Raw genomic sequence first — 13214 nt, forward strand, 5'->3', positions numbered from 1 at the left:
GGCTGAAAGGCCTCATTAGATGCTGTACTATTCTATCGTTCGATGAAAAGAGTGGTGTGAAGAAGGAATAAGAGGTGGAGAGGCAGAGAGAGTTAGAGAGGTAATTCCAGACCTGAGCACCTAGGTAGCTAAAGACACTGTCACCAAATAAGAAGTCTGTGATGTGCAAAAAAGGCCAGAATTGGAGAAGTGCGGAGTTGTAGGAAGGATGGAGTTTACAGGGATTGGGTGGGGCAAGAAAATGGAGGAACTGAAACATAGGAGTCAAAATTGCAATTTTGAGGAACTGGGAGCAATCGTCAGTCAGCAAGAGCAGGCAAGATGGGTGAACTGGATGTTGTAAGATGGGATACTAGCAACAAAAACAGACATGTAGAGAGCACCTTTAATATAAAAAATATACACACGGCCAAGGTCCTTCACAGGCAAGTGAGAAGATAAAGGAATATTGAGCTAAAGAAAGATATACAGGAGTTTCGGGAACGGCATTGTCGGGGATTGACGCCCGGTCTTAGGGGCAGCGAAGGCGGTGACAGCCAGGAGAAAGCACAGGGAAGGGATATGTCGAGGGCCAGTAAAAAAACGGCTGTGAAAACAGCTGAAAGTCCGTCGGGGAGTAGGAAGGTCACCGTGGGGTCACCAAGGAAAATGGAGACTGGAGCACCAGGGGAGGCCGCATTGCTTACGGCTGAAGAAATAACTGAGGTGATGGCTGCGGAATTCGAAAGGCAGTTCACAAAATACATGGAGACAATGAGGAAGAAGATAAGGGAGGTTTTGAGTGTGCTGGTGGAGGAGGCGATTTCCCCGGTGACGACAGCGGTGGCAAGCGCAGTGGCGGAGGTGCGGAAGCAAGGGGAGGCGCTGAAGGAAGTGGAGGAGACATTATTGCAGCACGGTGATCAATTTACCTCGATGGGGAAGGAGATGCGGAAGGTGATGGAGATTAACAAGGATCTGCAAGGAAAAATGGAAGACCTGGAAAACAGATCCAGGCGACAGAATTTGAGGATTATGGGGCTGCCCGAAGGAGTTGAAGGGCCGAGGCCGACTGAGTATTTTGCTGCGATGCTGGCAAAACTATTGGGGAAGGGGGAGGATCCCTCCCGATATGAACTGGATCGGGCTCATCGGTCGTGGAGGCCTATACCAAAGGCAAGTGAGCCTCCAAAGGTAGTGACTCTGTGCTTCGTAGGTACAGTGTGAAGGAGAAGGCCCTGTGCTGGGCCAAGCAGAAGCAGGTGGTGCAGTGGGCTGGAGCTGGTATACGTGTTTACCAGGATTTTACGGTGGAGCTGGTGAGGAAGCGGGTTGCTTTCAATCGGGTGAAGAGGGCACTGTACATTAGCAAGGTGCAGTGCGGCATAGTATATCTAGCGAAGCTGAGGGTGACTTACAAGCTCAAGGACTTTTATTTTGGAATGGCGGAAGCAGCGGAGGAGTTTGTGAAGGCAGAAGGACTGTGGCAGAATTGAGAAATTGAGAAATGGCCATGTACCGATGTAACCTCAGGACTTTATTTTCTTCTTTTTGTTTGTTTGTTTCACTGCGTGCGGGTGTATGGGCTAAAGGAGCCGATGTTGTATATATTTGGACAAGGTAAGTGATGGGACTTTCACTCGAAGTGAGGGCTCTTTGGGGTGTAGGTGGATATGCGGGGGTTGTGTGCTAAAAGGGGATTTCTGAGCTTTCCTAGGGCCGGACAAGGGGGAAAGGGACCCGGGCGGGGGCCTCCACGCTGGCCGGTTTAAGCCAGCCAGTGAACGGGAGTGAGGTGCGGGGAGGGGCTGTGGCCATCAGAGCCTGGCGGAACAGGGTCTGAGTGGTCCAGCCGGGGTGGAAAGTTGGGGGGAAGGAACCAAGGTTGGGGGGAGGGGTTTTACAAGAGGCAGTAGACGGGAGGAGTTGGGGAGGTGGCGGGGGGGGAGGTTTACAACTCTTGGGTATCATATGCGGCACTCTTTCAGAGGTCAGACGGCGTTGAATGTGGGCGGGTGGGGGGGGGGGGGGGGGGGGGGGGAGTGGATTCTAGGATGACCGAGTTTTGGGGGGGGGGGGGGGGTGGACGGGGGTGGACTCTATGGTGACCATGGGCGGTCCCAGACTCCTTTCTTCTTTTTCTCCTTTGTTTTTTGTTTCCACCGAGGGAGGGTTTGTGTTATTGGATGCATATATTGACAAGTGGGCCATTGTTTGGGGTGGTGGGATAGGATCGTTGTTATTGTTATTGTTAAGGCGTTTGATTTTGTATTTGTTATCGTTTACTGTTTGTGGGTGGAGTGTAAATTTTGGAGAAAAAATGGAGAATAAAAACATTTATTAAAAAAAAGAAAGATATACAGGAGTGGTGACCAAAATCTTGATCAAATGCATAGTTACTAATGATGAGTAAAGTGAGGGGGCACATTAGGGCCAGAATAAGAGTCAGTTCAGGGTGTTGGTTGTAGTATTACGGAAGGTAACAAATAGGAAGGGAAAAGCATTTTAAATTAAAGACAAGGATGAGAATTTTAAATTTGAAGCATTGGAGGACCAAAGATACCATAACTCAGTGAGGATGGAGAGCTGGACAACTTGTACGTGGATTGGGTAGGGTGTAGGTAGCAGAGTTTCAGCTGAACAAAAACACATAGGTCTGGAAATTTGAGATTAAGCCTGCCCAATCAGGACCAACAGAAGTTATTCCTGTGCCTGAAAGAATAGGCCCAAGGCCACGTTATGTTTGACCATGGGCCTCATTATCATTACGGCAGTGAGCTGTGGACACCTAGGGCGGGATTCTCTGGAAACCGGTGGGGCGGGCAACTACGGCGCGAAGGAGTTGCCCCACCGTTGTTTGCACGCGGTGCAGTGGTTAGCACTGGGACTATGGCGCTGACGACCCGGGTTCGACTCCCGGCCCTGAGTCACTGTCCTTGTGGAGTTTGCACATTCTCCCCATGTCTGCGTGGATTTCACCCCCATGACCCAAAGATGTGCAGGGTAGGTGGATTGGCCACACTAAATTGCCCCTTAATTGGAACAAAATAATTAGGTACTCTAAATTTTAAAAAAAGGAAAAAAAAGAGATGGCTCTGAGGTATGTTCTTAAGTGGGGTGGCAGAAAAGAGAGCGATCAGGGAGTGGGATGCCATGGGTCAAAATTATCAGAGAGACGGGGCATGGTGGTGATTGGAGAGGCTGATGGTTGAGATCAGGGGAGGTGGTGGAGATCTGGTGGTATCAAGGTCATGATGAAGGGTAGGGTTTCCAATGGCCAACAGCAGCCCACGTGGTTTAATTGTGGAATTGCACAGGCCATTCATTCATGTCCTCCTGACTCCACATTCAGGTAAGCCAATGTTAAACACTTAACTTGCTGGTTGCAGCCTGTAATGATTCCTTTTTAATGTTTTTCAGTCTCATCCTTAAAGTTACAAAGCCAAAGTACAGAGTGGACAGGGCAAACCCTTAATCCATCTCATTGCTTGCCCCAAAAACCAATTTGAGTTCAAATTGAAGCCAATTCACGGTCTCCACGAAAGAGACATACAAGTTCCAAGCTGTGAAGAAAATGAACAAAAGAACTACACCCCATTTTGGGCTTAATCTAACGTTTCATTTTAGCCAAAGAGCTGCAGGTGAACTTGGTGTTCCTGAATAGTTAGAGCAATGCAAATCCAAGGCCACAGAGGACATAGGTTAGGAAGCAGGCCAGGAAGACACTGGAGTAACAAAGTTTGGAGGTGGCCCTTCAAGAGGGTATCGTGTCAGAAGGACTGAGATAGAAATGTAGGTAGGCAATGATTTTTTTCAAATTTTTAAAATAAATTTGGAGTACCCAATTAATTTTTTCTAATTAAGGGGCAATTTAGCGTGACAAACCAACCTACTGCACATCTTTGGGATGTGGGGACGAAACCCACACAAGCATGGGGAGAATGTGAAAACTGCATATGGACAGTGACCCAGAGCTAGGATTGAACCTGGGACCTTGGTGCCACGAGGCAGTGGTGCTAACCACTGCCCCACCGTGCTGCCCTCAGGCTGGCAATGATGAGAAATGAAAATGAGGGGGGCAGCACGGGGCCGACGTCCCAGGTTCAATCCCGGCTCTGGGTCACTGTCCGTGTGGAGTTTGCACATTCTCCCTGTGTTTGTGTGGGTTTCGCCCCCACAACCCAAAGATGTGCAGGGTAGGTGGATTGGCCACACTACATTGCCCCTTAATTGGAAAAAATTAATTGGGTACTCTAAATTTTTAAAAAAAGAAATGAAAATGAGCAATTGTGGTGTTAAAGAGGAAACATCTGGTTAGTTTCATTTCGTGTCAGACAGTGGCAACGGCAGATGCAGTAAGTTGGGAGGACATAGAGCTTATGCAGTCAAGAAGTCTTAAGGGCAATTTGATTATTGAAGTCAATGGAAACTTTTATAAAGGTTTTATGGCTTTACTGTAAATTGTGACTATAGGAAGGACCAGCTTTTTAAAAAAAAAATTTAAAAATTTAGAGTACCCAACTATTTATTTTTCCCAATTAAGGGACAATTTAGTGTGGCCAATCTACCTAACCTGCAAATCTTTGGGTTGTGGGGGTGAAACCCACACAGACAGTGGAGAATGTGCAAACTCCACACGGACAGTGACCCAATGCCGGGATTTGAACCCGGGTCCTCAGCGCCGCAGTCCCAGTGCTATCCACTGCGCCACATGCCGCCCCAAGAAGGACCAGATTTAACTGATGTCACTCCTATCGTCTCAATCCTTCCGCCAATCAGTGAACCATTATTAGAAAAAATAATTGAGTAGTCTTTGAGAAGTTGAGTTGGAAAACACAATTGTGTTCATGCCCCAATAGTCTGTGAAACGGAGAGAAAGGATCTGAATCCCTGTGTAGGTTTCATATTAAAACATTGCCAAAGGGGGAAATCCTATCCCCCACACGAGCAGTTAGCTCATGAACAGCAGGGCAGGGACTTAATTGGGAGCATGTAGGTTGGCTCACTTTGCAATGGTGCTTCGTTTCGAAGGTTCACATGAAAGTAGGGGGAGCGTGAAATGACTTTAACAAAACAAAACAAAACGCAACAAGTAATTGTGCTCACGACCCGACCAGGTGATTCTCTTGAGCCTCGTCATATTATAGATATCAGCATTTTTGATCAATTAGTCACACAGCACTGACAACCTGCAATACTGTCCAGGCAGGTTGGAAACACAATACCCTGCATTGTGATTCAACAGTTTCATTATGGGGATTTTGGTGGGCATGTTTGAACCTGTTTCTTTTCCACTTCTGGGAACTGGATTTGAAACTAGCCCAATAAATAACAACTAAAAGAGAAAATGCTGGAAAGTCCCAGCAGATCTGGCAGCATCTGTAAGGAGAGAAAAAAGCTAACGTTTCGAGTCCAGATGACCATTTGTCAAAGCTTCTGGACTCGAAACGTGAGCTATTTTCTCTCCTTACAGATGCTGCCAGCATTTTCCAGCATTTTCTCTTTTGGTTTCAGATTCCAGGATCCGCAGTAATTTTCTTTTATCCAATAAATAACAAGCTCATCTCTTCCTGTCGGCTATCGGACCATAAGAATGTACAAGACGGCAAAAGATGTTCGTGGTTCACTTGACCACAGAATCCCTAAATGCAGAAGAAGGCCATTCAGCCCATCAAGTCTGCTGTCGTCCCCTGAAGGAGCAGTCTAGCTGAACCCACTTCCCCGCCCTATCCCCGTATCTCCATGTATTGATCAGGGCTAATCCATTTAACCTGCACATCGTTTGGACACTAAGTTTCAATTTTAGAATGGCCAATCCGCCTAAACTTTCCTTGGACTGTGGGAGGAAACCGGAATACCCAGGGGAAACCCACGCGGAAAAAGGGTGTACGTGCAAACTCCACACAGTCACCCAAGGCCGGAATCGAACCCGGGTCCCTGGCGTGTGAGACAGCAGTGCTTACCACTGAGCCATCATGCTGTCCCAGTTTGCATGTGGAAATCCTAATTCATAACAGCACAGATTTAGCCGATACTCAATTTAAAATTGATGGAGGATACATGGGCATAATTGATATGAAAAATGGAAAATTCATTATTTGCGCAAGAGGTTGAATTTAAAAAAAAAAAAATTTGGAGTACCAATTATTTTTTTTTCCAATTAAGGGGTAATTTATTTATTTAATTTTTTGTTTTTTTTTTAATTTAGAGTACCCAAATATTTTTTTCCAATTAAGGGGCAATTTAGTGTGGCCAATCCACCTAGCCTGCACATCTTTGGGTTGTGGGGACGACACCCACGCAAACATGGGGAGAATGTGCAAACTCCACATGGACAGTGACCCAGAGCCGGGATTGAACCTGGAACCTTGGCGCCGTGAGGCTGCAATGCTAACCATTGTGCCACCGTGCTGCTGCCCTTAATGGGCAATTTAGCCTGGCCAATCCACCTATCCTGCACATCTTTGGGTTGTGGGGGTGAAACCCACGCAGACACGGGGAGAATGTGCAAACTCCACACGGAGAGTGACCCAGGGCCAGGATTCGAACCCGGGTCCTCAGCGCCGCAGTCCCAGTGCTAACCACTACGCCGCATGCCGCCCTGCAAGTTGTAAATTTAACGGTCTTGGCACGTCACAGAGTCGAGCACGCCGAGGCTCCTTGTTTGCATATATACAACAAAGATCGTGTTTACCCAATCTGGCACATTTCCAGACAGAAAGACTGGTGCTTCTCCTGTCTGCCATTTTGGGAACTAAGGAGGCCATGTCGTGCCTGAGAAGTGGGGGCTCCACTGCCCAACTCCTAACCCAGGAATTGAATTGATGGAATGTGCAAATTGTACTAAATGTATTGACGCTCAAAAAAAAAACAGGTTACCAAATTGAAATTTGAATTTAACGAGAATGAAACATGACTGAATGCTTGATGCCATTCAGACATATTCTAATTTAGAACCAAGTTTAATTTGAAGTAAGAGTTAAGAGTTTAAAAAATGGCAATTGTATCCATATTCTGGGCTATCCAAGGAAAGTGTGAACGTTCCTGTAGCTTTATTCCTCACTAATCATGGACAATGTAAATCAGTTTAATGCAGACTGGTGCTTAAAAAGGGCAGTTTTACTTCGAGTTGGTGCAAGGAGGCTAGAGTTTCCCCTTCCTCCTTTGGTCTCGACTTTATGTGGCCATGGCTAACCGATTTCTGTACAAACTGCAAGAATATCAAGAGTAGATATTTGGAAAGCGGAAGAGATTTTGGCAAGATGTGGAATAATAAAATGCAAACTATCTTGAAACATAATTACCCCTGAAAATGCAAAGCAACGTTCTTTGCAAAACAATTATTATACCTTCTTGACAGCAAGTCAATGCAGAATTTACAGACTTATTCAGTAACCGAAGTTCGCGCCAAGTTACGATCTGGTCCCATCCAATTTTATTCTCAATTGTTGCATTTATTTAGAAATTAACGGAAAGTGCGGTTTTGTTCCCTTGCAAATCTTAATGAACACTTTCGAGAACAATTGTTAACTGATTTGTCTCTCAACACAGACCCGGCACACTTTGCACAAGAAATGCTACGACTTTTACCATTTATTTAGCCCTCTAACATGTTAACATCTTTTTTCATTACTGTCTTTCATTTAAGATTCCACCAAATTTTCTTGTCCACAAATGCTGCACGTAATCCGTATGTAAACATACATCAAACTTATTTGCACACTTACGTGAAGGCAAGATAGCCATGCCAACCACCAGCAAATAAGCAAACCCCAACTTCTGCATCACGATTCAAGGTGTTTTCTCTTCCAAGATCTGCAGTATTTAATTCCGAAATGACCGATCAAATCGCCCTCCTTTCTCTGTGTAAAAGATCACATGTGCTTCAGTTTGAGCGTGTGGCTGCAGTCTCTCTGAAAGAGGAGAATGAGGAAGTAACTGGGAGTGGTGTGAATTGCTCTGAGTTATGGTTTGGTCGGGTTACAATCTGGAGTCAACAGAACAAGCAGTGCCCTCCAATGTTTAACGATGATAATAACAATCCCAAAACAGCTTTTTGTTCCCTCTGCTGTACAGATGGGGCGGAATCTTCCTCAGATTTTCCAAAGTTTCAGCGAGAAAACCGGGGGGAATCCCGCCAGTGCGGTCGGCAATAAAAACCACCTGGGCGCGAGCGGGAATTGCCGCGAGCTTCCCGGCGCTCGGTCCAGCGAGGCCGGCGACGCAATTCAACGTTAATTGGTCCACTTAATGAAGCTCCTCGAGGTTTCTCACTGCAAAGGCTCGCCAGCTGATTCGCTGGGCCCGCGCCCCCCCCCCCTAACAAGGTCAAGCGGCACTTTAGCAGCACTTGCTCAGCCAACCCCAGCCAGCTAACAGCAATGGCACCCAGAGGGCAGCACGGTGGCGCAGTGGTTAGCACTGCTGCCTCACGGCACCGAGGTCCCAGGTTCGATCCCGGCCCTGGGTCACTGTCCGTGTGGAGTTTGCACATTCTCCCCGTGATTGCGTGGGTAGGTGGATTGGCCACGCTAAATTGCTCCTTAATTAGAAAATATGAATTGTGTACTCTAAATTTTTTTTAAAACAAAACAATGGCGCCCAGGAGACTGACCCCAAGATTCAGACTTGTAGATCTATGGAGGCTTCTAGATGCAGTGGAGGCCAAGAGGGATGTCCTGTTCCCTCATGAATCCTGGAGGTTCAGCCATAGGATAGCCAGTGCTGCCTGGGACCAGGTGGTGGCAGCTGTGAGCTCGGGGATTGTGACCAGGAGGACTGGCCTCCAGTGCAGGTCAACGATCTACACAGGGCAGCAGGAGTGAGTCGACACCACACCACCCCCACCCCCATCCCCGGATGCCAGATGAGCATCATTCCTCCCAACTCTCCATGCGGCCCCCAGCGCCGGCCCTAGGGTTGCTGGCGCCCCGGGCAAGCTGAACATCGGCGCCCTTGGGGGGGGGGGGGGGGCGGGGGGGACCCGAGGGGGGGTGGGGGGGGGGGCGGACCCGGCGGTGGGGGGCGGACCCGAGGGGGGGGGCGGGGGGGGCGGACCCAAGGGAGGGGCGGACCCGAGGGGGGGGGCGGGTGGCGGGTGGGGGGGGACGGACCCGGGCGGCGGGCGGGGGGGGGGGCGGACCCGAGGGGAGGGGGCGGGGGGGACCGAGGGGGGGGGGGCGGGGGGGAGCGGACCGAGCGGGGGGGGGGCGGACACATTTTTGTAATAAAATACGTTTTTTTTTTAATCCTCACTTCCTTCGAAGAGCGGGCCCTGGAGGTGACCGGTGTGACCGAAGGCTGGCACACGCCACAGAGGTGAGGAACCACCGTGCCCCGGCCAAAGGACCTGTAAAACGTGAGTTGTTATTGCCATACTGACTGACCCACCCTCCCACTGGCCACATACCCATTCTGCCGCAGGTCCTCCAGTCGATGGCGCCGGCCCATCCTGGGTGGCTCCTCCTCCAGCCTCCCAGGAGACCACCTCGGAGGAGAGCTCCAAGGAGTCCACCATAATAGTCGCGTCACAGCTCTCATCCCCACCCTCCAACAGTGCTGATACACGCACCCCGGTGGGAAATGTTAGTGGTCAGGCTTCGGGGGCACAATCTGATGAGCACCACACAGCTGCTGATGTACATCCAGTGGAATCAGGAAATATTCAGCAACCCACAATTAAACCAAACTCTTCCCGTTTGACGGTAAACATGTTTCCTGCTTTGATAGGTACATCTGATTTAATGAATCCAAAAAAAGTTTATAACCCCGAAAAGAATATTTAATCTGTTGAACGTTCATATAATTTATCTCAGAGTTCCCTTTACAGGTTTGGGGTCTCATTTTGAACAAACTCAAAAAAACATTCACCGACAGAGTTAAAATTGGGCATTTGGTGGTGCAGACAGTACTTACTGCGAGGCCTGGACAGAGTGGGCGTGGAGAGGATGTTGCCACTTGTCGGAAAAACTAGAACCAGAGGACACCATCTCAGACTAAAGGGACGATCCTTTAAAACAGAGATGAGGAGGAATGTCTTCAGCCAGGGGTAATGAATCTGTGGAAGGCTGTGGAAGCCAAATCACTGAGTGTCTTTAAGACAGAGATAGATAGGTTCTTGATTAATAAGGGGATCGGGGTTATGGGAGAAGGCAGGAGAATGGGAAGAAAAAAATATCCATAGATATGGGGCCCAAAATGCTCACAATACTCCAAATGGGGTCTGACGAGAACTTTATACAGCCTCAGAAGTACAGCCCTCTCGACATGAATGCTAACATTGTATTTGCCATCCTAACTGCTGATTGAACCTGCATGTTAACCTTAAGAGAATCGTGAACAAGGACTCTCAAGTCCCTTTGTGCTTCTGATTTCCTAAGCATTTCCCCATTTAGAAAATAGTCTCTGCCTCTATTCCTCCTTCCAAAGTGCATAACCTCACACTTTTCCACATTGTATTTCATCTGGCACTTCATTGCCCACTCTCCTAGCCTGTCCAAATCCTTCTGTAGCCCCCCTGCTCTCTCAATACTACCTGTACAGATCTTTGTTCAATTTGCAGACTTAGCAACAGTGCCTTCAGTTCCTTCTCCCACATCATTAATGTCTATCGTGAAAAGTTGTGGTCCCAGCAGAGACCCCTGAGGCACACCGCTAGTCACCGGCTGCCATCCTGAAAAAGGCCCATTTATCCCCACTCTCTGCCTTCTGCCAGTCGGCCAATCCTCTATCCATGCCAGGATCTTACCCTTAACACCATGGACTCTTAACTTATTTAACAGTCTCCTGTGCGGCACCTTGTCAAAGGCCTTCTGGAAATCTAAATTAATCACGGCCACTGATTCTCCTTTGTCTAACTTCCTTGCTACCTCCTCAAAGAACTCTAACAGATTTGTTAGACATGACCTCCCTTTGACAAAGCTGTGCTGACTCAGTCCTATTTTATCATGCACTTCTAAATATTCTGCAATCTCATCTTTAATAATGGACAAGAAAATCTTACCAATGACCGAAGTCAGGCTAACCAGCCTATAATTTCCCATCTTCTGCCTCATTCCCTTCTTAAACAGTGGTGTTACATTAGCCACTTCCCAGTCCTCTGGGACCCTTCCTGCCTCCAGTGATTCCTGAAAGATCACCACCAATGCCTCCACAATCTCCTCAGCTACCTCTTTTAGAACCCTGGTGTGTAGCCCATCCGGTCCAGGCGATTTATCCACCTTCAGACCTTTAGTTTCCCCAGAACTGGGGCTGGTTTAGCACAGCAGGCTAAACAGCTGGCTTGTAATGCAGAACAATGCCAGCAGCGCGTGTTCAATTCCAGTACCGGCCTCCCAAAACAGGCGCCGGAATGTGGCGACTAGGGGCTTTTCACAGTAACTTCATTGAAGCCTACTTGTGACAAAAAGCGATTATTATTGTTAGAACCTTCTCCTTAGTGATGGCCACTGCACTCACCTCTGCCCCCTGATTCTCCTGGAGCTCTGGCATCCCACTGGTGTTTTCCACCATGAAGACTGATGCAGTTCCTCTGCCAGTTCTTTGTTTCCTATTATTACTTCTCCAGCCACATTTTCCAGTGGTCCAATGTCTATTTTTGCCTCTCTCTTACCTTTTATATATTGAAAAATAACTCTTCCTATCTTCTTTTATATTACTAGCTAACTTGCACTCATATTTCATCTTCTCTCCGCTTATTGCTTTTTTAGTTGTCCTCTGCTCGCTTTTAAAGGTTTCCCAATCCTCTGGCTTCCCACTAATCCTCGCCACTTTATGTGCTTTTTCTTTTGCTTTTATGCTGTCCTTGACTTCCCCCATCAACCATGGGTGTCTTGTCCTCCCCTTAGCATGTTTCCTCCTCCTTGGGATGAACTTCTGTGTTGTCTCCTGAATAACCCCCCAAAACTTCTGCCATTGCTGTTCCACTGTCTTCCCTGCTAAGTTCCTTTTCCAATCATCTCTGGCCAGCTCCTCCCTCATGAAAGAAAGTGAAAGTCGCTTATTGTCACGGGTAGGCTTCAAATGAAGTTACTGTGAAAAGCCCCTAGTCACCACATTCCGGCGCCTGTTCGGGGAGGCTGTTACGGGAATCGAACTGTGCTGCTGGCCTGCTTGGTCTGCTTTCAAAGCCAGCGATTTATCCTTGTGATAAACAGCCCCTCATGTCTTTACAGTTACCCTTATTTAATTGTAATACCATTACACCTGATTCCAGCTTCTCCCTCTCAAACTGCAGGGTAAATTCTATCATATTGTGGTCACTTCTCCCTCAGGGTTCCTTCACCTTAACTTCCCTCATCAAATCTGCCTCATTACACAGCACCAAATCCAGAATTGCCTGCTGCCTCGTAGGCTCTTTCACAAGCTGCTCCAAAAAACGATCTTAGACATTCCACAAATTCCTTTTCTTGGGATCCACTACCAACCTGACTTTCCCAATCCACTGCATATTGAAGTCCCCCATGATTATTGTGATATTGCTTGTTTTACATGCTTGCTTTATCTCCTGATTTATTTTCTGCCCCACATCCTGACTACTGCTAGGGGGCCTGTACATAACTCCCATCAGGGTCTTTTTTACCTTTGCGATTCCTCAACTCTACCACAGAGATTCTATGCCTTCAGATCCTATACTCTCCCAGGGAGGTGTTAGGAATTTCAGGCTTTGTAATCAGTTACACTTTAAACTGTCTATTTAATTCCAAGATAAAATGAAGTTGGGAGCCTAGAGGATAGCTAATTAGCATTTCTACCCGGATACAAGGCCTATGTGATTCACATTACCATGGAGGTAAGCTTTGAGAGGGGAAAGATCCATAGGAAGGTATTTATGGATCGTGTTGCAGGTTTTCTTAAAAATAGCACTGAACCTCATAGAGATGATCAGTCTGCAAAAATCCAAAAGGGGGAGGGAGAGTGCAGAGAGAGAGAGAGAAGTCACAAGGCAGCGAGAATGCAGGTGGGAGCACATGCTCAGATTGATGAGACCAAATGCAAAAGGATTTAAACAAGACGGGAAAGTTCACCCATCTTTAGCTGCAGGGAAGAATATCCAATTCATCCATCACTGAGAAAGTCAATTCTGGGATCAGGATTTAGCTTCCTGAAAATTAAGGAAAAGCGAGGGAGCAAGTCCTTGGCAACAAAGATTTACTTTGGACTGGCTCCAGGAGAATAGAATGTCTGCCTCAGGGATTGAGTAAAGTAGAACCATAGAGAAAGATGTTCAGTCATTT

The 13214-nt window shown here is 47.5% G+C and overlaps 1 protein-coding gene across 1 annotated transcript in view; it reads right to left on the minus strand.

Annotated features, from left to right (window-relative positions):
* LOC119973954 (protein shisa-5-like) overlaps positions 1-7956 on the minus strand; it is a 31487-nt gene extending 23531 nt beyond the window's left edge. Inside the window, exon 1 of the mRNA XM_038812643.1 lies at positions 7707-7956. Within this exon, the coding sequence (XP_038668571.1) occupies positions 7707-7764 (58 nt within the window). The 5' untranslated portion in view covers positions 7765-7956. The remainder of the gene's footprint in view (positions 1-7706) is intronic.
* Between the last annotated feature and the right edge of the window lie 5258 nt (positions 7957-13214).

Source organism: Scyliorhinus canicula, chromosome 11 (genome assembly GCF_902713615.1).
Source record: "Scyliorhinus canicula chromosome 11, sScyCan1.1, whole genome shotgun sequence".
Classification (NCBI taxonomy): Eukaryota; Metazoa; Chordata; class Chondrichthyes; order Carcharhiniformes; family Scyliorhinidae; genus Scyliorhinus; species Scyliorhinus canicula.